Source organism: Paramormyrops kingsleyae, chromosome 3 (genome assembly GCF_048594095.1).
Source record: "Paramormyrops kingsleyae isolate MSU_618 chromosome 3, PKINGS_0.4, whole genome shotgun sequence".
Taxonomy (NCBI): domain Eukaryota; kingdom Metazoa; phylum Chordata; class Actinopteri; order Osteoglossiformes; family Mormyridae; genus Paramormyrops; species Paramormyrops kingsleyae.
Genome location: NC_132799.1, coordinates 1,105,787 through 1,132,178, shown reverse-complemented (window position 1 = coordinate 1,132,178; position 26,392 = coordinate 1,105,787). Strand labels below are relative to the sequence as shown.

The 26,392-nt window shown below is 44.9% G+C and overlaps 1 protein-coding gene across 1 annotated transcript in view; it reads left to right on the top strand.

Moving 5' to 3' along the window:
- col21a1 (collagen, type XXI, alpha 1) overlaps nucleotides 1-24,260 on the top strand; it is a 38,086-nt gene extending 13,826 nt beyond the window's left edge. Inside the window, exons 12-29 of the mRNA XM_072709337.1 lie at nucleotides 11-64; nucleotides 899-952; nucleotides 1,118-1,171; nucleotides 1,258-1,311; nucleotides 3,972-4,025; nucleotides 10,739-10,783; nucleotides 10,923-10,976; nucleotides 11,305-11,358; nucleotides 11,710-11,763; nucleotides 12,094-12,165; nucleotides 17,415-17,450; nucleotides 19,005-19,049; nucleotides 19,130-19,162; nucleotides 20,484-20,630; nucleotides 20,935-20,989; nucleotides 21,098-21,289; nucleotides 21,490-21,567; nucleotides 22,661-24,260. Coding sequence (XP_072565438.1) covers nucleotides 11-64; nucleotides 899-952; nucleotides 1,118-1,171; nucleotides 1,258-1,311; nucleotides 3,972-4,025; nucleotides 10,739-10,783; nucleotides 10,923-10,976; nucleotides 11,305-11,358; nucleotides 11,710-11,763; nucleotides 12,094-12,165; nucleotides 17,415-17,450; nucleotides 19,005-19,049; nucleotides 19,130-19,162; nucleotides 20,484-20,630; nucleotides 20,935-20,989; nucleotides 21,098-21,289; nucleotides 21,490-21,567; nucleotides 22,661-22,848 — 1,323 coding nt within the window. The 3' untranslated portion in view covers nucleotides 22,849-24,260. The remainder of the gene's footprint in view (nucleotides 1-10; nucleotides 65-898; nucleotides 953-1,117; nucleotides 1,172-1,257; nucleotides 1,312-3,971; nucleotides 4,026-10,738; nucleotides 10,784-10,922; nucleotides 10,977-11,304; nucleotides 11,359-11,709; nucleotides 11,764-12,093; nucleotides 12,166-17,414; nucleotides 17,451-19,004; nucleotides 19,050-19,129; nucleotides 19,163-20,483; nucleotides 20,631-20,934; nucleotides 20,990-21,097; nucleotides 21,290-21,489; nucleotides 21,568-22,660) is intronic.
- The last annotated feature ends 2,132 nt before the right edge of the window (nucleotides 24,261-26,392 follow it).

The following is a 26,392-nucleotide window of genomic DNA, read 5'->3' as shown; positions in this document are numbered from 1 at the left end:
TTCTGTTCAGGGTGAGCGAGGTTCTTCAGGTTTTCCTGGGTTACCGGGACTACAAGGTGAAAAGGTAACTAAACACAAGAGCCATACCGCCATTTCTTGTCAAGAGGAACCATAGAGAGTTAAAAAATGTGGAATATCTATAGGAGTGTCTGTCACTCAGTTAAGCAGGAAATGTTTGACCTTTTACGGTAATGTGCATCAGATCATCTGTGATGACCTCCAAGGGTAAATATTGGCTTGCATTACAAGTGAGAAACGTTTAACCAAAGTAATTATTTCCTCCTAATGATAAGTTATAGTCCAGGGTGTTTTTGAGTTTTAAAAGCTTTTCAGATCGTGGGTGTGAAAATCCCAGGCTACTTACAGTATGCTGTGATGTTGGCACCTTTTACTTTTGAACAGGAAGCTGGAGGGCGATGCCTCAGCAAGCATAAATCCCAAACATGAGGCTCCTCTCAGCAGTAAATTACTAGGAATTACACGTAGCCGTCGCAAATAGATATTTAAATGCTTTTCTCTGTCTTTAGAGGTAACCCAACACTGGATTTAGCAGAAATTCACTGCTTAGAACTGTGGTGCAATTTATGTGAATTTCTTGAGAGATGTTTGAGATCTTACCAATATATGGCAACCATTTCAGCTTCATGTACACCTCATCTCTCACCGTATAACGGAATTGGTCTTTGAGAATCTGCCATGTGGCTCCCATTGCTGTATTAGCCCTTATCTGACGACAAGGACAAATATGGACACAGTATTAATTACAGGGTGCAATTGATCTGAAGTAGAGTTTTAAGAGAAGCTGACTATGCTCATTATCATGTTTGCCTTCTGTGAAATTTTGTTAAATTGTTACCTTGGCAATGGTGTTTAATTCTTACTTTCTTCGACATTTCAGGGTTCAAGTGGGTCACCAGGATTACAGGGGTTACCTGGCCGGGATGGCAAGGTGGTAAGTCCGCTTTTCATATATTAAAACGATGACCTGCATATTATGTTTATCATGGATGCCTTAAAAACATAGCTTGATTTTCAGTAGCGTAATGGACACTATACTATGTGTAATGAATGAGAAACGAGCTCTGAAATGGTACTGATTCTGTTGTGCCGGTTTCAGGGAGAGAAGGGGAGCATAGGACCTGTGGGACTGCTTGGACTTCCAGGGACTCCTGTGCGTATGGATTTGCAGAACTTTCTGGGGGCTTGTCGGTAATGAAGACGGGTCGGCACTCACGCCTCCATTGTTTTTCCATTCAGGGACGTCCTGGCCTTGATGGGAAAGATGGGGAGCCAGGCAGTGACGGCCAGAAGGTTCGTATGAAGCCCGATCGGTCCGTCCAACTCGGGAATTAGAGCAGAAGCAGAGCAGGCAGATGAAGAGGCCATGGGCCCGGTGATGAAAATGAGGCGAGGCGGCGAAGGCCGTAGGACCAGAGACGCACATCTGTCGGGTTTTTCCTTACCAGGCAGCATCCAAGCTATAGAAGCGTATTCCTGAAACTGGGTCACGTGCAGATCCATGAGCATGTTAGTGTTTCCTCATGCACTGCAGGCTACGATGACTGTTTCAAGTGCTTCCCCAACAGCCGTTTCTTATTACCCACAAGGCCGTTCATCATCGCCATGGTGATTCCCTGCATTGTAAATCCTACGTTATATGCCTGATCTTGTATCTCTGAAACATATATTACCCCTTTAATGTCCACATTTGTTCCTCTTCCTCTGAGCTGAGAGAATCTGGAGCAGGGAAAACTAGGGGGTGGGGGGGGGGGGGCATCTAAGGTTCCTGGTTCCAACTTGTGGGTCCAGCCAGTTGTTCTTAATCATCTCTTCTGGCAGCACCTTCTGAATGCTGAGCCTACGCTAAATGGCTCTGCAGCTTTGCTCTGCAGGGAACAAGCCTCCATCTCCACAGCACACTTGTCTATGATTCAGCAAGTCGCACAGTTGACTCTGCAAATCCCTCGTTCTCCACCTGAGGCAGGTTTATCTTACAGGATGCTCTCAGGCTACACCCCCACTGCTATATTTTCATTTGAAAACTCCATTCTACACCCGCATCTACACAAGCATTTTCACATCGTTTACCGAAGTATTTCCAGCAACACTGAAATGAGTCAAAACATAAATGGCGTAGCGATTAGCCTTCACTGCGCAGGCGAGCATCAACAAAAACAGGAAAGGAAAGTGTTGCCTGCACGGCATCATTCGTTCACTAGTGATGAGTTCCATTGCATTATAATTATGACAGGTAATATACAGGACTCACTGTGTAACATGCAAATTAACTGCATACAGGTCAGCAACAGGGAATACTGTTTACTTCTGTTTACTTCTGCATATGGCCAAAAATATTATCGTGATAAGAAAAATGTTCATATTGGTCAATATCGATGGTTATCGATAAATGTCAGGTCATTATTTCTCTCCAGTTTAAAGGCTGATTTTTGTGATGACTTCGATCTAGGGAAGAGACAGACCCCGAAATGCAGGAGAAAGGTTTATTAAATTGGACACAGCCAAAAGCAACCAAATCCAAAAGGGAAATCCAAAAGGGTAGTTGGGTCGTTCGCAAGAGCTTCAAAGCCAGAGAGATCAGTCCTACAGAGAGAGATGGGACGATGAGACGAAGAGATGGAACGGATGAGGCAGGCAGGATGGGAAGGCAGGGCAGGTAAGGCAGGTAAGGCAGGCAGGACCTGGCAGGAAGGCAGAGACGACCGGGGAAGCGGGGCAGGCGAGATGGCAGGGCACGAAGGGACAGGCAGGGAAGACACCAAAGAAATAAATACTCAGTAATGGTCATAATATGGCAACAATACTTCGCAATTGCTGTTTGGCTGTTCTTGCTTTAAGTATTGTGGCAGAGAACGAGGTGATTGCTAGCCGCGGTGCTGCTCCGCCCCTATGGGCGTGACAATTTTTACTGCTGTGTTAAAATTAACAAGCCTGTTGGTTAATCATACTCTTTCTCATCAGAGTGTAACAAACACTTGCCAAACCGTAATGATGGCCAAAATGACGCTTCCAAAAGAATTTGCTATATTTTCTGACGCTACTAGATCAAGCTCTCTGTTCACAAAAGGGCTCAAAGCCCAAAAGGAAACCAAAAGAGCTACATGTACTAAACAGTATTTCGCATTTCACAAGTCAGAGATAGAAGATCTAAAAAACGCAGCTGTACGGAGCCCCTAAAGTCCCATAAGGTGAATTTTTTATCTTGTGTGCACAAGAGAAAGCGACCTCATTTTGGGATGCAAAGCCTGTGGCCAGTGACATGTTTTATCCTAAGTTATATTGAAATTTATCGAGCATTTGGCACATCGATATCGAGGGGAAATTATATTACAATAATTATCATTATCGTTTAATGCTCAGCCCTACTTCTGCAAAGCATGACCAGGTTACCAATCAGACAATCAGAGGGTATAACTGATGGGATCTGCGAAGGTCCACATAATGAGTGATTACCATTTAGGGCTCTTTTAGGGTTTTCATTTTCAATAGTCTCCATTTTCACTCATACACACTGAAACTCTAAAACTGAGTTTGGCTCTGAAGACTGTTTTCAAAAGTATCAGTTTTTGGGTTTTGAAAAGTTTGGGGTAATGTGGATGAAAGATGGGGACTAATGTCTTCCTTTTTAAATGAAAACATAGCATTGTGGATGTAACTTCAAGCTAAACCATGTGCAACACCTTCCAGAGACTTCAGAGGTATAATATAGTTCCTGACGAGGATATCTACCATAGACCTAGAAGCCAGCCAACATGAATTTCCATAACATGCTTTAAATCCCTGAAGTAGTATCTGTAAAGCTCTAATGAGATGCAGTAGCATCTCCTGATTTTGAAACCACTAAGTTCTAAATCTGCACTAGAGATACTAACAGTACTGACAGCTGACAGGAATTTGAAAAGCCTGCAGATAATGTTGTTGTTCTGATGATCTTCTTTGACACATCTCCTTAGGGAGGAGCTGGAAAGCCTGGCCTCCCTGGCACTGACGGACGAGAGGGACACCCAGTAAGTCTGATTTTTGTTTGTTTTCGTGGTCCCAGAGCTTTGCATGAGGAGGTGGGAGTCACTTAGATGAGTCTTCTGCCAAGCAGTGGGTGTAACTTCAGAGTCTTGAAGGCTTCATCTCATAGCTTCTGCTTATGGGATGAGAAGACGCTATATTGTCAGTTGAATACTGCATTGACAAGGCAGTTCGGACTGAACATGCTCATTATTACAGATTGAGCTTTTAATTCCTTCCAAGGATATTAACATTTAGTCTTTGCACCATGTTTCCATGTTCCTCTACAATCCCCTTAAGACCAAAAGCTCACAGATGTGCCAAACATCTGCACCAGTTTATTGTGAGAAAATGATGAGCTCTGCTTTCAAGGTAATCTCACTGAATGCGCTCTACAGACACTAACAGTCTTTGTTTACGCAGGTGTATTTTAGCAAACACACAATGGCGTTACCGTGATGCTTCCATTTGTTTACTCATGAGAGCTTCATGCCAGATCCATATTTTCCTATTATCCATAAAAGACATCTAAAATAACATCTCATCGTCCACCATTGCTGAGTGAGCAGAGATCAGTGGTTGTGGTCAGATGTTATTAAAAGGGGGCTTCACCTCATTGACCTCATTGTTTATAGGTAACCCCTTCATCCTTCAGATCCATTCAGATCATTACCTGATTCTTCTAACATAATAGTAACAACATAATATCCAGTTATAACAGTGTAGAAACAAAAATGGGGCCTGAGATACAGTATCTGGACATGCTTGTGCCGTTTGATCAGTCGGGAGGCCAGAGCCACAGAATGGAGCAGAAACCAAGCAGAGTATCCAGCAATGGGTGTCTGAAGGAGGACAAGTTTTCAGAATAGCTAGTGGGAGGTTAAAGTCGGCAATAGCTGCACTTCGAGACCTGGGGGGGGGAGGGAGGGCGGTAATGGGTGGTAATATGTTAGCAGACTTTCACGCCACCATACTAATGTTAATATGTCCTGCACTCTGAATTATTGCTTCATAAAAACACAATGACCTCCACATGTGTAAATGAGCGTGATCACAGCCTGCCGATCTCGTGTGCAGCGTGCAGCTTCTCGGGCCGGGATACGCCGATTAACATACTGTTTGTACTGTCCTTTTAAAAGATGACTGTGGGCTTTTAGGACAGCATGGTGCTTAATGTAATATACAGTCATTCCCTGTTCAGTACAGGGGACGCCGGACAGGCAGCTGCACTGAACGTGTCCATGAAACAGGCCTATCCTGCGTGTGAGAGGGAGGAAGGCCCTTTGGCACTGTTTCAGGACGTCCTTTTTCCTGTGCTATGTGCGTGTTTTGTCGAACTCAAACTCGCCAATGGACAAACTTTGTTTCCACCATATCCTGTTTTTGGTACATTTAGATGGGATTTTAATTACTATTATTGTGTTGCCTAACTTAAGTTTGTCCAAGGGGATTTCACATTTTGCCCAATTTTACAGCTGCCTCTTTTACTGGAGCAATGAATCAACGGGGGGCATCGCTCTCGGTGCCGCGAGAACCGGACCCTTGCTGGGCTGTGAGCTGGCAGCTTGGGCTCTCGGTACCCCGAGAACCGGACCCTTGCTGGGCTGTGAGCTGGCAGCTTGGGCTCTCGGTGCCGCGAGAACCGGACCCTTGCTGGGCTGTGAGCTGGCAGCTTGGGCTCTCGGTGCCGCGAGAACCGGACCCTTGCTGGGCTGTGAGCTGGCAGCTTGCGCTCTCGGTGGCGCGAGAACCGGACCCTTGCTGGGCTGTGAGCTGGCAGCTTGGGCTCTCGGTGCCGCGAGAACCGGACCCTTGCTGGGCTGTGAGCTGGCAGCTTGCGCTCTCGGTACCGCGAGAACCGGACCCTTGCTGGGCTGTGAGCTGGCAGCTTGCGCTCTCGGTGCCGCGACAACCGGACTATGAGCCCCCTGCTTTGCACTCTCCATTTTATAATGTAGTTGGATTAGCACACAGCAGGCGATGATTTACTTGACTGCCGGCCTAACTTTAAGCACACATAAGCATTCCCTCCCAGCACCAAAGAGGATTTAGAATAACTACCTACTAGCACCTAGCTAAATGTGAAATACATCCTGACAGCTGCAGTGCAGCAAACAGATGACCAACAAACTGAGCACTTTACGAAGGCCTGCCAAGGCCCACCCAAACCTAAGACATTCTCTGCAGAGTGACAGAATGAGATGAGAAAGCCCACCAAATGTGAGGTTTCCATTTGGAAAATGGCCAAACCTTGACGATCATCCTGATAACGATGCTGTAAAATGGAGAAGCTTCCAGAATCCGGGAGGCGTCACTCCTCGGAGATGTGCTGCTTGGTTCAGGCTGATCCTCTGTACCACCTCCCAGAAAGCAGTCTGCCTCACTGCTTTACTGCATCTGAAGGCTCCTGCCGCCTTCCAGTGCTGCTGTTGGAGATGCATCCAGGCACCCGAATTAGCTGTGTTCACCCCCATTCAAGCCACAAATGGTCACTGCACTGAATATTAGATAATCACGCTCCTTGTTAAAGAGATGCTGAAGCAGCGTGTTTTGCTAACCAGCTAACTAGCTACCATCTTCTGACTACTGGCTAGCTATTTATGCATTTTGTTTTCATTTTGGGGGTCCCGAAGGGATAAAGGCCGCAGAAACAACAAACCAACCCCAATGGTGCTGTAAGGTTTCCATGCACTGATGAATCACAAAACAAGTTGAGCAAATGTGCTGTGAAGCAAATCTAAAAGCAAGCGGTTACCATAGTAACGTACATGTACTGTAGGTTTCATTTTTGAAACCTTGTCGGTTTTATAGCCTTGGGAGGATGTGGCTATTATGTCGTCGGACAGACGCTTCTGGGCTGGAGTCACAGACTCATTCTGTTCTCACTGTGGATAAAATAAATATGGTATTCGCACTGTAGCAGTTAACCGTTTGAGATTTCATTGGACTGACGGAGGGAAAGTAAACAGAAGTATCCAATTAGGACAGGGAACTCGTCATCCAAGAAGGGAGAACATACGTAAGTAAATCCTTTTAGACGGGAATGTTTTAACAGGCCTCATGTAGGTAAAATACGTACTGCATTTCAAAGAGGAGTACCTATAAACATTTAAAAATGACACATTTGGCTAATCCTACTTTAATTTATAACCAACCGTAATGTTCACAGGAAAACAGATGTTGTGCCATCATAAATTACCAAAGATAGTTCTAATAGGTGTGACTAGTTCACTTTTTGTCTAGTTCTGGCTTGAAAGCTTGAAAACATTTCATAAAGCACCTCGTAGTGGTGGTCTGGACATGGAAGTCTGTCTCTTAAAAGTTATCTTCAAAAGGACAAAGTCTGATCTCACATCTACATATTTTTTTAATAATGTCACGTATATGGAAACACTGTCGCTGTTATTCTGTGCATACTGCACACCCCAGCACAGAACCGTAATAACTAAGTCAATGTGTGTAAATTTTTATGCAAATTGACTAATTCAATTCAGCTTCCAGCAGCATTTCACATAAACAATGCTTGTTTGTGCAGTTTATTCAGGAGCTTCCCAGGGATCTGAGTCACCCAAAATATTGTACAATGTTGATATACTCCATGCAAGTCGCCGTCAATCATGACCTGTTTATGCATGATAGTCAGCATGTCTTTTATACCCCAGTGTATAAATGTAAAAAAACTCAAAAAACAACATATCATCATCTAAAGTGCTGCCAGTATATTATGGAATGTCATTTTCTTATGCGCACTTTCCAGCTGAGTAACTCTTAAGAAGCATTAGCCATTAGCGATGGCTAGCTCATAAATCACATCACTATATAAAGCCAGTTGACCGTGAACCGTTCCCCTGCATCTTACTTGACGTTTCCAATTGGTGGAAACTGGCAGATGTCCTGAAGTGTGACGGGGCTCTGGGCTTCTAAAGGAACATCACTGCTGTGTTAGGCCATCATTTGAAGGGAATATTCCAGAAAAATGGTCAATGCGCTTTACGATGGTCTTGTATGTGGTATGATCCCCGTTTTATATGTGTAATAGGTGTGACTAGTTCAAGCATGGGGATGCTCTGCCTATAGTATTGGTACAGCACAGTACTCAGCTGTCAGTGCAGTGCTCAGCATGTGTCACAATTAATTTGCTCAGCTTGCGGCTCAGTTACGGTGCTCAGCTTGCGGTGCAGTACTCAGTATGCAGGGCTCTGTATGCTGTACAGTAGAGTGCTCAGCATCGGCACAGTACTCAGTGTGCAGGGCTCAGTTTGCAGTACAGTAGAGTGCTCAGCAAGCGGCACAGTACTCAGTGTGCAGGGCTCTGTATGCTGTACAGTAGAGTGCTCAGCAAGCGGCACAGTACTCAGTGTGCAGGGCTCTGTATGCAGTACAGTAGAGTGCTCAGCAAGCGGCACAGTACTCAGTGTGCAGGGCTCTGTATGCTGTACAGTAGAGTGCTCAGCAAGCGGCACAGTACTCAGTGTGCAGGGCTCTGTATGCTGTACAGTAGAGTGCTCAGCAAGCGGCACAGTACTCAGTGTGCAGGGCTCTGTATGCAGTACAGTAGAGTGCTCAGCATCGGCACAGTACTCAGTGTGCAGGGCTCAGTTTGCAGTACAGTAGAGTGCTCAGCAAGCGGCACAGTACTCAGTGTGCAAGCCTCAGTATTCTGTACAGTATAGTGCTCAGCAAGCGGCACAGTACTCAGTGTGCAGGGCTCTGTATGCAGTACAGTAGAGTGCTCAGCAAGCGGCACAGTACTCAGTGTGCAGGGCTCTGTATGCTGTACATTAGAGTGCTCAGCATCGGCACAGTACTCAGTGTGCAGGGCTCTGTATGCTGTACAGTAGAGTGCTCAGCAAGCGCCACAGTACTCAGTGTGCAGGGCTCAGTATGCTGTACAGTAAAGTGCTCAGCAAGCGGCACAGTACTCAGTGTGCAGGGCTCTGTATGCTGTACAGTAGAGTGCTCAGCATCGGCACAGTACTCAGTGTGCAGGGCTCTGTATGCTGTACATTAGAGTGCTCAGCAAGCGGCACAGTACTCAGTGTGCAGGGCTCAGTATGCTGTACAGTAGAGTGCTCAGCAAGCGGCACAGTACTCAGTGTGCAGGGCTCTGTATGCTGTACAGTAGAGTGCTCAGCAAGCGGCACAGTACTCAGTGTGCAGGGCTCTGTATGCTGTACAGTAGAGTGCTCAGCAAGCGCCACAGTACTCAGTGTGCAGGGCTCAGTATGCTGTACAGTAGAGTGCTCAGCAAGCGGCACAGTACTCAGTGTGCAGGGCTCAGTATGCTGTACAGTAGAGTGCTCAGCAAGCGGCACAGTACTCAGTGTGCAGGGCTCAGTATGCTGTACAGTAGAGTGCTCAGCAAGCGGCACAGTACTCAGTGTGCAGGGCTCTGTATGCTGTACAGTAAAGTGCTCAGCAAGCGGCACAGTACTCAGTGTGCAGGGCTCTGTATGCTGTACAGTAGAGTGCTCAGCAAGCGGCACAGTACTCAGTGTGCAGGGCTCAGTATGCTGTACAGTAGAGTGCTCAGCAAGCGGCACAGTACTCAGTGTGCAGGGCTCAGTATGCTGTACAGTAAAGTGCTCAGCAAGCGGCACAGTACTCAGTGTGCAGGGCTCAGTATGCTGTACAGTAGAGTGCTCAGCAAGCGGCACAGTACTCAGTGTGCAGGGCTCAGTATGCTGTACAGTAGAGTGCTCAGCAAGCGGCACAGTACTCAGTGTGCAGGGCTCTGTATGCTGTACAGTAGAGTGCTCAGCAAGCGGCACAGTACTCAGTGTGCAGGGCTCTGTATGCTGTACAGTAGAGTGCTCAGCAAGCGGCACAGTACTCAGTGTGCAGGGCTCTGTATGCAGTACAGTAGAGTGCTCAGCAAGCGGCACAGTACTCAGTGTGCAGGGCTCAGTATGCTGTACAGTAAAGTGCTCAGCAAGCGGCACAGTACTCAGTGTGCAGGGCTCAGTATGCTGTACAGTAGAGTGCTCAGCAAGCGGCACAGTACTCAGTGTGCAGGGCTCTGTATGCTGTACATTAGAGTGCTCAGCAAGCGGCACAGTACTCAGTGTGCAGGGCTCTGTATGCAGTACAGTAGAGTGCTCAGCAAGCGGCACAGTACTCAGTGTGCAGGGCTCAGTATGCTGTACAGTAGAGTGCTCAGCAAGCGGCACAGTACTCAGTGTGCAGGGCTCAGTATGCTGTACAGTAGAGTGCTCAGCAAGCGGCACAGTACTCAGTGTGCAGGGCTCTGTATGCTGTACATTAGAGTGCTCAGCAAGCGGCACAGTACTCAGTGTGCAGGGCTCAGTATGCTGTACAGTAAAGTGCTCAGCATGTGGTACATACTGTATGTGGGAGGAATGCATGTAGTGTATTTCACAGCATCCTGAGAAAGACATTATGCTACCTCACTGATGGAGCTAGCAGAGCTCTGGGGGTGGGGGGGATGTTTCATGTATGATTAATCCAGGCTGCCAGGAGAACAAACCTGCCCCTGAAATCTGTAACATAAAGACACACATACACCTCCAGACTCGCTGATCATCACTGCGTAAAATGTGGAGGCTGATGAATTTCTCAGGAGAAGACATCCATCCACTTCCCTTAACTATGACGTGTCCGCCCCCCCATTAATGAGAAGAGCACTCCTGTGCAAGAACACAGGGTCATACAGGGTGGTGGTGAAGCCTACAGTGATTGCTGTGCTCCCTCTTTCCAGGGGATTCCTGGATTGCCTGGAGGTCCTGGAGCAGCAGGCCCAAAGGTGAGCATTTTCCCTACAAACCAGAGCTCAGCGTTGCTCATATTAGTTCACAGATTAATTAAATACCACGTATTACTCTGAATGTGGCTACATTAGAGGAAACACAAAGTTTATTCACATTCTGTGATTGTGATCACAGGGAGAGGCAGGAGACCGTGGAGGAAAGGGGGTGCGCGGCCCTCCAGGGCCCTCGGTGAGTCGCTTGTGTCTGAGAAGGTGCAGGTGGCGTAGTGCCTTTTGTACAGTGGTTAGAGGTACAAGCCTTTTTGGAAGCACTTTACTTAAGTGCATTGCATTATAATGGTCGGTGTAAGCATTAAGGATGCTTTGTACTGCATTATAAAGGTATCTACAGTGCATTATAGATTAGAGCTTCATAAGGCGGTCATAATGCATATTAAACATGGCCATAATGTGTTATAGCCATGTTTATACTGTTTTATGACTGTATTATTATTTGTTATGAATAAAAACATAGGTAAAGCGTTGCTGCCTTTTCTTTCTGTTTTCTTCTGAAAAAGGGTGAGGCGGGATTGGCCGGGATGCCGGGACCTGCCGGAAAAGCTGGATCAAAGGCAAGCTGCGTTTTCCCAACTGCCGACAGTGAAGATATATCCATGTTTGACGGCCCAGGGTCGAGTCTGTGTCTAAGAGTACCGGAACGATTGTGACCTTCTAGAGTTAGTCCTGGCAGAACAGGAGTTTAAATAAAATGTGACAGAATGTGCTACAGTATGGCTGACCTTTAATTACATGAGCAACAAGCAAAGGAGATCTGAAATTAATCAGCATGCAGGACAACATAAGGAGAGAGCGTAATTCACAGAAGAGCAGCATGAAAATCAGTAACCCTCATGTAAGTCCGTGCCTGGTGAGCAGCCTCTATTCAGGGAAGCCATTCAGCTTCCGCATGTCTACATGTGCAGGGCAGTAAAGGCGAGGGGGGGCAGCCGGGGGCAGCAGGAACAGCAGGGCTCCAGGTGAGCATCTAATCTTCTGCCTTTTCCAGATTAATACATTCTGATAATACAGCCTCTCTTTTTATTATTCGGCATTATTATTAGCATTAATAGCTATTTACTTATCATACATGTATATATTGTACAGCCGTTTCTAGCACCTTCGCATTATTCTGCACTTTCGGATTAGATGGCAAACTGCATTTTGTTCACTGACTGCTTGTACTCTGTCCAATGACAAAGCTGAATCTAATCTGATAAATATGGGACAGACTCTGCTCTTCCCTTGCTGAGAGCTTTATGCATTGCCATGAGTTTCTCGCGCGTCTGATTGGTGGATCTCCCCCGAAGGGTAAACCGGGTGAAGCAGGAGTGCCGGGGGAACCAGGACACCCGGGTTTGCCAGGGATGAAAGGACGCCAGGTACTGACCTTTCACTGCTTACTCAGCAAACGCTGTGTTCTCTGTCTCTCTGCTTATCTTCGATTATTTACTCAGAAAAGCAGACATGCATTAAGATGACAGGCCAGTTTAGTGTAAAGCAGACCGTGGCATCGGCTCAGTCTCATTGCCTTGGCGGTGGCACCTTTCTGGAGCCCGATAGCCGCAGTGAGCTTTACTGAGTAGCAAAGGCATCAGTATCGCATTTTAGCAAGGAGACAGACATCGCACCTGCTTTATGGAGTGGGGTTTAGCCAAAACTACCACTGCTAGACAACAGTTAAAAAAGGTTTGCCTGAATACAAGCAGCCCATTCATGAAATGAAATAAAATTATAGTTATGGCAGTAAAGTGCAGTTGAGTTAGGTATTTTCAGAAATGAGCGTTGCATGTGCGCACCATGCAGAGCAAACTCACTGATCTCACTTCAATCAATTAAATTGGATTATGCATTAAAGTGATGCTCACATAAGCTATATATGTTGAACCTGCCCTTCTAAGTAGATCTTCCATTCTAACTGGAGGGAAAATAAAATCATTCACAGATTTTTATTTTCTTATTGAGAACCTCATATTCTCCAGACAGCTACAACGGTTTGTGTTTCTGGTATCTGGCACTATGGTCTGTTCTCGTACAGCCCTAGATCTTGGTTACTGGAGCATTCCTTCCCATGACGCGCAGCATGATGTCAGTGTATGGAGGGGGAACCTCTGCTGTGATGCACTTCAGCACAGATCGAATCTCACTTAGCATCAACACATCTAGCCAGAGCAGAGACCACATGGCACGAGATGGCCAGGAACTTGACTGTGACCCACCAAAAACGAGGCTATAATTTAACTTGGGGGGAATCCAGCATTAGAATCTCAGATGCAGTGTGGTTCTCATGAATCCTATCCAGAGCTGGACAGTTCAGGTCCAGAAAGTAAAAGTCCAGACCAAGATTTTGTTTCAATCAACCAGTTGATTTCTCTGTGATTGTGATCCTTAATACTGAACTGGTTGGTTGAAACAAAATCCTGGTCTGGATTTTTACTTTCTGGACCTGAACTGTCCACCTCTGATGATATCCCTCCTCACTCACAACCTCGGATTACTTTATCGTTTGACAGCCATGCAGGCTAAATGCTAACTCTTAAACTCCAAGGGCCCTGGTTTAATGATCTAAAGCACATTGTCTGAAGCATACAGCACAAGTTATTTTAGGGCCTTTTGCTAGTTTAACGACAAAAACTGTGTCAGGCACATGGTCCAAACAGGTTGTACTTAGTCTCATAATTAGTTATGGGTGTGTTTGGGATGTAATGTGCTGTCAACCATTTAGAGTGTCGTCTCCATTTCCCTTTAAGAGCCAGGTGCGCTTATACCTTGATGGATTCAGAATTCAGATGCTTTATTGTTATTGTTTCCACAGCAACGAAATTTTAAAGGTGCATCCTCTCCAGTGTCACATCCAAACAGTAGTCACATAGTAACAATAAAACATCAAATAAATAAACAGACAGACCAGCAGGATAAAGTAGTCATACCCCATGGTTTCAAGATATTGCACTTTTTGCCTGTTGCACTGGAAAATAGCAGCATTAAAATTAAGTCCAACTTAGTTGTAACCATGAGACTGAACTGTAAACATGAAGGTGCACTAGATCAGATTATCAGCTTGGCAGTATTCAGTATGGTGATGGCTGAAGGATGGAAACTGTTTTTTAGTCTGTTAGTCTTTATGGATGTGAAATGTCTGCCTGAAGGCAAGCGTTCAAACAGAACATGTCCAGGGTGTGATGGGTCCTGTAGAATTTTCTGGATATTCCTGAGATAACGGGAACTCTGCAAGTCTTCAAGTGAAGGGAGAGGGCAGCTGATTATCCGCTGAGCGACCTGAATGACCCTGTGGAGCTCTTTCCCATGTGCTACTCTGAGCTGGAGAACCATGCACAGAGACAGTAGGCTAGGATACTCTCTACTGTGAGCTGGAGAACCATGCACAGAGACAGTAGGCTAGGATACTCTCTACTGTGAGCTGGAGAACCATGCACAGAGACAGTAGGCTAGGATGCTCTCTACCGTGAAGCTGGAGAACCATACACAGAGACAGTAGACTAGGATGCTCTCTACCGTGAAGCTGGAGAACCATGCACAGAGACAGTAGACTAGGATGCTCTCTACCTTGAAGCTGGAGAACCATACACAGAGACAGTAGACTAGGATACTCTCTACCGTGAAGCTGGAGAACCATGCACAGAGACAGTAAACTAGGATGCTCTCTACTGTGCAGCTGGAGAACCATGCACAGAGACAGTAGAAGGATACCAGCAGTTTCTCAGGGATATAACATCAGATTTGCCAGGTAGTAGAAATCAAATGATGTATATTTAATATACCTGCTATCACATAATTTGACGGGCATTTTGGAGAAGGTGAAGTGATCCTTCACACTGTGCAGCTTCTCGCTGCAGAAACAGGCATGGATCCTACTCCAGTGATATAACCTTTGGCCAGTTAGTCTGCTTACTGATCATTGTATATTTTTGTCGTGACAGTCATGTGATATTCCCTTGCAAACGTACATTTTGCAATCTTCAGAATAGCACTGGGTGGTTTACCGGGTCATCTGGTATAGCGGTTTTAATTTCTTGTACAGTATGAATTTTTCATATACTGCCATACTGTAGCATAGCTGAAAGAACAGACATTATGCTTCAGTTGGCAGCAAATTATATAATACTGTATGTACCAGAAGCGCTATGGATGGCTGTGCAGAGTGTATTGAGAGGAGGACCCCTGTTAACTTTGTGCACCCGTCTTAACTTTATAAGAACAACAATTCATTACAGCTTGCATTCTGTAACAGAGCCATGATGAAAATTACTGCAAAGAAATCAAATGATGCATAAACAGCATTAATGCACCTTTTTAATTATAGAACAGCATTTACTCACCTTTTTTTCATTGTTTACTCAATTGTCATTATGCAATTTAAAAAGTTTGAGTCAAAAATATACTTCACTGTTTGTAAATGTGTGGGTGATCAGCGCTGCTTCCTGATTAAGTGGCATTGCAGACTCCATAGCGTTAAAAATGGATGTGTAAATTACAGTCTGAACACAAAAAAATCAAACCTCTGTTCTAATATTAAGCATTAAATGAGGCGAATTCCCTGTGTTGGGTTTACATGCAACAACTCCCCAGCATAAATAATATAAGGTGATGCTTCTTCCAATCGCTCCACTGCCGCTGAGAGGCTGCCATTTTTGTTTAATTTTTCTGAAGCTCCAAGTCGGTCACGTGACCAGCTGCTAGCATTCTGATTGGAAGATCTCTAAAAGTTGCCGGTTGAGATCAAAATTGTCCAGATAGAAATTCATTGCCCATTCTCAATGGGCAAGTTTCCAAGCAGCATCGCTAAAATGTTTCCCTGTGTGTCATCATCTTCAGTGGCTGCTTAAGGAAAGGTGAATATAAAACTATATAATTACCTAATGTTAAACTAAGTAAGGGGAAATCAGATATTTGGCAGTCCTTGTCATTGTGAGTGAACACAATGGAAACCACTTGGCTTTTGCCTGTTGTGACAAATGCACGAAAGTGCTGACAGACACTGGGCACTTCTGGCACTTCAGGGTCACATGTGTTCAGTTTCGAAGGGCCAGACTACACTGACATTCACTGCAAGTGCAAGCAAATCAAAAGAGACAGCTGCACTATAAACTGGAACAACACACACAAATGTGTGAATTTTGTGTGTGCAGATCTAAGACCTGTTAATTTTTCTACATTTTCCATTGTGGGACTTATGTTCCGAGTTGAATACATAACAGTACACAATAACTCACAAATGGCGATTTACCCAGGACGCACTTCATGATACATCATCTGTCAAAAAGCAATTACAAATGTTGATCCTGACAAAATATGTCTATGACTAGCCTACTATTATGTGGAACCATGTAGCCCGTTTGTTTATGCTACAGGTTTGTTTTTATTTTTGACGTGAAAATAAGCATAGTGAAACGAAACATATTTTCCTTTGCGGTGGGAACAGGATAAAACTTATGAGATGCAGGCAGGAGTGGGACAAAATATTTTCCAAGATATTTAATTATTTTACATTTACATTAAACACAACAAAGCCATACAATAAATGACTCGTAAATGTCATGGAGGTCTACAGGCTAAGGATCCTAAGAGTGACTATAATGAGTTTCTTAAAATATTTTGATGTACACATTAATGATCTTTTCCATTGTGATCTTTTTATTTTTAAACTTTTGCATGTTTGTGCGCTGCTGCGTGTCCCTGTGTAATAAGCAGTGTTTGTTCACTGTTAGGTGCAAGTTACAATCTTGATAGTGCACCCTTTAAATAACTGTGAAATACTGTGCCATTGACTTCAGACCAGGTTTTTGTTGGTCATTAGCGCAATTGCTTCTCGCTGTCAGCAATGTGCCCGACTCCGCCTCTTAAGGCCGACACGCCCATTGGCCCTCAGATGGGCGCAGGTACATGACAACTGCACCGGGTTCATTTCTGTGAAATTTTACTGCAATCTAAGGACAAAAATAAAATCGTACAGAGTTACAGCAATTAAGCAGGAGTAACCAGAATGAGATCTAGGCATTCGGCCACATAGTAAAAGAGCTTAGAAAGGGTTAGAACTGCCCCCGCCCCCCTGCAATGTATTTTCTCCCAACCAGGCACATAGCCAAGTAGTAAAATTACAATTTTGAAACCCCCTCAAAATTTGCTCCCGCCCCCTTTTTGGCCATACCTACCAAGACTAGCCTTTCGGTAGGGTTCCTGGACCCCCCAGATTAATTTCTGTTTACGGGCCTGAGGGGTTCACCCAGACCCATCTCCAAGAGGCTAAACTGGTGTGTCTGACCAGCTGAGATCGTCCTTTGATAGAATATGGCTTTAAGCTGGAAGTTTTTGGTTGGCATAAGGCTGAAGGGCTCAGTGACGTCCGACCTCCATGTATAGTAATTATGTCGATCACAGGTTTTGCACTGATAACTTTACCTACCAGGTTTGCTATCTGGATGCTTTGTACGTGTTAAATAATACTAGCCTGTGATGGTGATGTGATCTGTGGTTTCAGTGGACTTGGGGTTTGTGTTGTAAGCAGATTGGAGGTGGATCCTGGAAGAGAAGCTTTTAAACATGGGCATAAAAATGCCTGTAAAGTAATACTACATTGAAATGGTGACCATCAAATTCCTCTCCCTTCCAGGGAGAACGGGGAAGTCCAGGTGACCGAGGAGCAGAGGTATGAGAACCATTTGTCAGCTAAAGGTAATTCTCCTAGAAGAGAAAGATGGCTGTGTGGGTTTGCCGAATGTGACTCGGCACCGCTGATGCTCATTCATAAAGGGAGCTGTGCCATGCAGCGGCAGAACGTCCCAACGTGCTAGAAGTGACTTCAAAAAACACTGTTCCTTTCCACTGCTGCTCTGGCAGTATGGGCTTCAGGCCTGGGGGAGCACAGGGCCGGGGAGGGAGGTACTTCCAATTATCACACCATCCACGAACAACCTGTAAGAGTTAAGGGCTATGATCCATAATCCTCTCACCACGTCTTGGAACGGGGCTTGAAAAGCAGACTGTTTTAGAGTCTGCATTACGATACGGCTGGTGTCCGTGCGACAGTTCTGTCTGGCCCACAATGTTCTTTAAATCATTATTAAATCCAGGCTGCCAAGCACACTATCTGCGTATTGAGGGGGACCTCTTCAGCTGCAGTGCCTTAGCCCACTGGCCCCTGGCAGTTTGAGCTTGAGAGCCCTGGTATACAGTGACATAGAGAGAAGCCAGCAGGGCCAAAGACCCACAGGAACGTCTGAGTAACTGTGAAGCTAATGCTGAGAGGCCTTCACTGCTAACAGTCACTGAGAGAACAAAGCCCCCCCCCAGCTGCCAGGACCGTGGGGGGGGGACGGGGGACTGGCAAACCATCAATGGAAAAACTCTTAAGCCATATTAAGGTAATTATTTCACCACTGTTGAAAAAAACAAAAATATAGTGCTTGGTAGAGGGGAATATTACTCCGATGTGATGTCACCACATGGGGGGGCTGAAACAGAGGCAGGAGTGTGGATTCATGGGTGGGGGGCTTTTCTCTGCTGGTCACATGTGTTCATCCTTCCCAGAACAGGTAACACCACGAGGGAAGCCCTAGAATAGGCTGTGCAGAGCCCAGAAAAAGAGTAAAAAAATGCTGGGCTATCTATACATACATACATATACACACACACACTCATATATACAGTATATATATTGTCTGGCATAATATATTGTTATATTATATAACAAATGAGATGGTGACATTACTAATTGTATTTTAAAAGGAATTCTAGACATTCTAAACATTCTAGTTTGACATGCGATGCCAAAAAAATAAGTCTAAGCAGACTGACTGCAGGAAGCTTATTTAAAAGGACCGTAAAACTTCTCAGGTTTGAGACATCGGGAATAGATCGGAAAACATGGTAATGGATTTTTTGTGTTTTTTTTCCCATTTTCTAGGAAGTTTTCCATGTGTAATCAGACACACAATTTATTGTGTCCTTCCAAGAGTGGTTGTCTTTAATTTTGTGAAATTGGAATCACGTTCGACAGCTTCTCCATTCAGCGCTATGGAAAAGGGGGCAGAGGCTCTGGATTTTTGGGGCAAATTAAACAAATGTAGCAAATCTGAAATTTATTTCATTTTCGAAAAAATGAAAAGAAAAAGCATCTTCATCCCACAGAGTCATAGTCAAAAACTAGCCCTGGTCACATTTCCCTGCTGCAGCCCTCAGAGTTTTCACATCTTTTAAATAGGGCCCAAAAGGAGAAAAGGGAGAAAACGGGAGGAACGGCGAGCAGGTAAAGTCCCCAGCGCCGCCGCGCCGCGCTCATCGGACGCCGAGTCTCCACATACTGACACATTTGTTTCATATTTGCAGGGAATTACAGGCCACCCGGGGAAAAAAGGGGAGGTACGTTTATCGTAGTGTGAAGCAATGGCTTCAGATGTACCTTCAGAAGCATACATGATGCCAGTAAAAGTGTTAGCCACAAGTCCTGCTGTCATTTACAGCTATCATTCTATTTTTCTGTTTATGTGTGCCCACAACGTATGATAGAGATGATGGTAGTAAATTCAAAGTAATGTTTATGTTCAGCCCTGTAAATCACACACCTCGTGTTTACCCGTAGGCATATGAGAGTGCTAGCCTGGACATGTAGAAATGCGAAATCTAGCCTAAAGTGGACTTTTGCCAATATTAACTTTTAGTTTTTCCAATACTAAACTGGACCAGTGTGAATGCTAACCTGAGACTGTGCCAATACTAAACTGGACTTCTGTGAATGCTAACCTGAGACTTTGCCAATACTAAACTGGACTTCTGTGAATGCTAACCAGGGACTTTGCCAATACTAAACTGGACTTCTGTGAATGCTAACCTGAGACTGTGCCAATACTAAACTGGACTTCTGTGAATGCTAACCAGGGACTTTGCCAATACTAAACTGGACTTCTGTGAATGCTAACCAGGGACTGTGCCAATACTAAACTGGACTTCTGTGAATGCTAACCAGGGACTTTGCCAATACTAAACTGGACTTCTGTGAATGCTAACCTGAGACTGTACCAATACTAAACTGGACTTCTGTGAATGCTAACCAGGGACTGTGCCAATACTAAACTGGACTTCTGTGAATGCTAACCAAGGACTTTGCCAATACTAAACTGGACTTCTGGGAATGCTAACCAGGGACTGTGCCAATACTAAACTGGACTTCTGTGAATGCTAACCAGGGACTGTGCCAATACTAAACTGGACTTCTGTGAATGCTAACCAGGGACTGTGCCAATACTAAACTGGACTCCTGTGAATGCTAACCAGGGACTGTGCCAATACTTAACTGGACTTCTGTGAATGCTAACCAGGGACTGTGCCAATACTAAACTGGACTTCTGTGAATGCTAACCAGGGACTGCGCCAATACTAAACTGGACTTCTGTGAATGCTAACCAGGGACTGCGCCAATAATAAACTGGACTTCTGTGAATGCTAACCAGGGACTGTGCCAATACTAAACTGGACTTCTGTGAATGCTAACCAGGGACTGTGCCAATACTAAACTGGACTTCTGTGAATGCTAACCAGGGACTGTGCCAATGCTCCTCAGGGTTGTATTAATTATAGATATTGTTGTGCACGTTAACACCTTTAGGATTCAATGATCGCTAGTGTTCTTTGCTGTGCTAACCCTACCTTCGCAAACTTGTTATATGTGGTTGCCTAAAACTAGAAAGGGTCACCAGGAGAACCAGGAATGAGGGGGCAAAATGGCCATCAAGGACAGCCGGGGCAGCGAGGACAGATGGGTCCCTCTGGCCCGCGGGGACTCAGCGGGTTACCAGGCCCAGCAGGGCCACCTGGACCGGAGGGCAGACCAGTGCGTCAAGTGATCGGTTTGGCTGGCCACACTTGTGTTCTTTAACATCTCAACAGCATCACTCAAAATTACGACTGGGAAGGAAAGACCTACCATTTAAAAAACCACATTAAATATTACATACAATAGATGGAGTCATTTTAACAATGTTGTGATTTGCTGTAACACAGGTTGTGTAATTGAACCACAGCAGTGATGTGTATCCAATTCAAAGGAAACATTCCCATTATTCATGAACAACATTAGAAGGCCAGCAACATAATATGGTAGAAGCATCACCCCAACACATGCTTTGTTCTTTCAGGGAAGGGAAATGTCTGAGCAACATATTCGGCAGATTTGCCAGGACATTCTCAGGTGTAAGTGTCTCTATCCTAACCCCGACTGTTTGGTTTCAAACACACGGGTGACCAATTCTTCGTGTAGTACGCTTAAAACCACACCCCCATTCGTGTTTCCTCATCCAGCTGAGATTCCAGCCCTCATACAGAACACTCAGCCAAGGGGCTGTGACCACTGTCACACGCGTTCAGGGAGCCCAGGCCCTCCAGGCCCAGCCGGACCACCGGGATCCAGGGGCTTTCCTGGGATACCAGGCTCCAACGGCATGCAGGGGAATCCCGGCCTGCCAGGGGATTCTGGAGTCCCTGGGCTAAAAGGTATCACCAGGTCCGCACAGCGTCATCGACGGATGCGGAGAAATAGAGTTGTAGGGTTAGCTCCATTTCTGGTGGCCTCTCTCAGGTCTTGGGAGGTCTATTGACCTGGTAGTCATTGAATTAGGGGTTATTTTCCTGAACTGCACTGCACTCCTGAACTCCATTGCTGATGGTGAGCCACATATGTTTTTTGCGTGCAGGAGATCCAGGTGAAAAAGGTGAGAAAGGAAGTCAAGGAAGAGCTATGTCAGGCGACGAGGGACCACCAGGACTCCCAGGTAAGGCATGGGAGCTGCCGTTTCTGAAAGACTCTAAAGATGCCAACCATACTGGGAACAATAAGCATGAAGATAAACAGGAGAATCGTCCAAAAAAATCAACCCACTGTGACAATCATTGGTCAAAATTCCTACAATTATACTGTCTGGTGAAAAATACCACATCCTAACTGAAATCCTGAAAGAGATCCAGCTACCAAAGCAGCACCAAACCCAAGGTAGCATAACAGAATAATAATGCCTGCTGGACCCTGCAAACCATCATTATTGTGTCTGTCATCATAATGACTTGCAGTCAGTGTCATGTGATTGTGAATAGTAACATGAAATCCAACCAACGAGCACAATGGAGCTTTCCTCCAATGCTACCTGGCTGTTTGATGCCTGCAGACTGTAGAGCAGGGCACTCCAATAATTCAAATCTACCAAAAGCATGAATCCAGAGGCTATTGCCCCCGATATCAATCAGTTATGCCGGTTTAAGATGATCAAATTTGGCGAGCGGTGGGGGGTGACCAAGACCGGTCACATCCACTTGGGGGACGCTGATGGCGATGTTCATCTCGGGCACCACATGGACCAGGACTGGCCCTCGGGCTGCTTATTGGGTAGCCCTGCTGTCGAGGGATTAGAAGCAGGTGACTGTATGAGTATTGGACGATGGTGCTAGGATGGCGGCTGTGATGTCAGAGGGTCGTCTACAATGGGAATAACTGCCTATTCCAGGCAGGATGAAGAATGGGGGCAAATGTGTTGCATGTTGTGTTGAGGTAAAGAGCAGCTGAAAATATAAATTATAATGTCTCATCACTGTCCAATGAGAAATATGTGATGTTAGTTAGCTTAGCTACCTAGCTATCAATGTTAAAACCAGCTATATAAAGGAATCTATATAAACAAGCACCATGAATTCAAATGTTAACATAAATACTAGTTTAATAGATAACATATTCTCATTGGTCAGTTAGATGTCAAATGCTATCAGTAGACAGAGGAGAATAGCCGTATTCTATCCATAGCAAAAACATTTGTTATTTTCCTGGGATAGTGGCGATGTATCGATCCCTATGCTGTGATCTGTTTGCTTTGCAAGGTCCGATGGGACCCCCAGGTGTGAGCAAGTTAGGCTATCCAGGCAAGCCCGGACCCCCAGGTCCGCAAGGGGACGAAGGCAAGCGGGGCAGTCCCGGGGATGCAGGGCAGCCGGGAGTGTGCCACCCCTCCCTCTGCTACGGCGTCATGATGCGCAGGGACCCGTTTAGGAAAGGACCCAATTATTAACGGTACCTGGCAGAAGCGACCTGGCATCTTTACAATGCAAGAAAATCAACCGGGAATAAAAGGAAGTCTTTCCAATCTCAGGAAGATCACTTTTTAATAGTATTGAGCTCCTTAATGGGGACACAGAAGTACCTCTGTCTGTTTGTTAAAGGAACATCAGAATACCTGGGAATCATTGAGCATGTCATCCCAACTCCCTGCCGACTCGGTATATATGGACCGAATCCTGAGATTGTGATGAGTGAGTCCATGCCGGATCACACAAACAGAATTCATGAATTAATTGCAAAAAAATTCATTAGCGACAGCCAGGTGCACTTCTTCTCCAAATGGGGCATGAGATCGACAAGCAGGCCAGCCTCCCGCCTGGGCCTGAGGTGACTTGGAGGCCAGGTGCTGTATCACAGCCTGCTGTGGACCTCAGCCTGACAAGAAGAGATGACAGAACATAACACAGAGATAACCTTCCTTATCCACAGCATTGTAATCCTTAAAGCCCAAGTGGCTCGTCCAGAAATGGCAGATCATTTCCAGGCTGCCCGTGGAATTCATCGCAAACTGTTCCTCTTTTTACGTGTTTCACCTTGGGCCACATTGGGCCACCTTGTCCTTGTAGCTTAGTAGCCACTCTTTGTAGCATTAGTATAATACTTGCTTAATATTACGAGAAATCACAGTCATCAATAATCATGAGCAAACTAATCATGTTGTCCTAAGAAAACAAAACAACACATAAGTCCTAAGTCCTACAGATTAATTGCTGGAGTTTAAATTCCTAGAGGGCTATATAACTTTTGGATCGAGCAAAACAGTCATTGGAAAGTTTATCCTTTATATACACATTCAACTTTCAGCGAGGAACCTGCTCTGTTTGCTTCTTTTATAAATCAAAATCATTGTAATTTGCTGTTTATTACAATGATCCACTCGTCACATAAATATGAATTTAATACTTGCAAGTGAACCTCAGATTATACTGAATGAACATAATAATAATCGTGACATTGTGGCCGTAGCCAACATTCCTCAGTGCTGGTGTGCAAAAATATAACTCTATCTATGCCTATATGTAGCTTAGGGTAGTTTCCAAAATGTCTCTTAAGATCGAGGTGTTTGCAGAGCATTTGCTTCAGTCCTCTCTACATGGGTATATTTATTTTTGAAATTAACTCCTCGGTGCAGCCTTGCCAGGTGAATTCCGCTTTGCTGGTTAATGTGAGCTTAAAACGCCGCTCCGGGGGAACGCCGTCACCCACTGCCTTACTGGTGTTATTTAAATTCGTGTCATTTTATGTCTACTAAGGACCTTTATTTGTGTGAAAGTCTTTTTTATTCATTAATTTTATTACTTTTTTTGTTGACGTGACTTTTGTATTACCATGTGGTATCATTAATAAATACTTTTTTAAAGACTGGTGTTTCATTCATACTTATACTGTATATATGGTCTCAAGTCAATAGGTTATAGAGTCAGGGGTGGACATAACTGGTACGCAAGTAAGTAATCACCTTTAAAAGCGATACATGCGGAAATCGATTGTTGTAACAGCATGAATGCGTACATACATACAAGAAATTAATCTTAGCGATTACTTTACACGAGGGGCAAGATTCCCTCTACTGGCCATTGTGCAACAGTACACAAACTGAATTGAATTCAGTCACTGTGTATTGATGTAACAGCAAATAATGTACCGTCAAAAAGTCAGAGTTGGAAAAAATAGCCAGAAGACAAAGAATGTGAGGAAAGGAAAACTTATCTAGTTCTGAGAGAACGCAGAACAAGATAAGCATTTAAAAGGAAGCGCGTGTATTCGCGGGACTTACAGGCACAGGAATTCCTTATGTTATGTCACAGTAAATTACTTTGACTTGAAACTCTATTCTAGGCATTAAGCTCTATTAATGTGTGCGATATAAATTAAGCAGCAAAGCCCTTGTCAATGGGATTATCATGTACGCACGTGCTTGGTTCCCACTGGATGAAACCAGGCAGTGACTGACAGCACACGCTAACCCCACCCCACCCAAGTCCCAGTCTGTCCCACTGTGAACCGGTAATATAGCCAATGGGCAAATGCTATATATGCAATAGTGTATCATTTTTGTATCTAGTCCTACATTCAACCCTTGTCACATGTCATTGTTGAACAGTGGGGGCCCCCAGAAATTTTTCACAGGAGTGGCTAGATGGGACCCCTGAAAATCTTGGGGTGGCAACACCAAAACCAACACCAATATCAACATCAACACCAACATCAACACCAAAACCAACACCAATATCAACACCAACACCAAAACCAACACCAATATCAACACCAACACCAAAACCAACACCAATATCAACACCAACACCAAAACCACCGAATTCCTGGGATTCTATTATGCTGCTGTAGTTTATGCACTAGTTGTAAACTATGTCAATATGAAAGTTAAGGAATCGCATACTGATATATTTTGGTTTCTGATTTTACAGTTAATATTTCTTATTTGATATTTTTACATGAACTATTGTGAAAAATAGTATTGATTTAAAAGAATAGTATTTAATGTAAAATATCAGATAGCATATTATGGTGTATATGCATATGCGACTCGCCGGGGGCCAGTGATTGTATCAGGGTGGCTTCTTTTTTTTATAAGAATGCAAACATAAATGTGCTCGATGCACTTGTCTGCAATCTGAATGCATTTTTAATTATCATGTATTCTGTGCATCATAATGGCAAATGCCTAACCAGTTATGACAAATCAAAACGCAACATTGGAAGGGTCTCGCAAATGTGCTGATCCGTCTTTCATCAGGAAGGGAAACGGTTTCGACTTGCAGCATGGACTCCCAGAGTTCCCAGAGTTCCCAGTGATCCTGAGGCCCCAGGGCATTTCCACACATTACTACAATCATCCAGACTTGTCCTGTTAGAGCCTTGGTATTTCAAACGCCAATATCTCCCTAAGGAAGAGGTTTCCACGGCGCACGTTACTGATAATGCATTGTCTATCTGCCTTTCAGGCCCCCCAACCCCACCTTACAGACAACTCCTTCAAACAAAACATAACCCTGACCCCCCCCATTCTGTTAAGCAGGGCAAAGCAAAGATTAACCTTAGAAAGTCTGTCCGTTCCTGCAATGGCCTCCTGCTGTTTACACTGACAGTGCTATAATGCTGTTTTTGTAATGACCCTGTGAAACAGGCAATAACAGAAGCACGGTTCCAGGTTCCTGGTGAGCTGCAATGGGACACGCAGGGCAGACAGGCCCGTCCATTACAGAGGAGCCCAGGCTGATAATGATCCAGAGGCTCAGCGGCTGTCGGAAGGTGGCTCCTGGCTTCAGGCGAATCTGCTCCCCTCTACGAATAAGTGACTGGGTGGTCTCTTTCAGTCCCGGAATATTCATTAGCTTTCTGACCTCGCCTTGTAGGGGGAAGGCTTTCTAAACAAACAGCTGAACAGAGAAATGGCTCGTCCTGAAAAAATTAAGGTATTATGGAGATGGAACAGCATGGAATTGATCAAGGCAAAGACGCTGAACTGCTGTCAG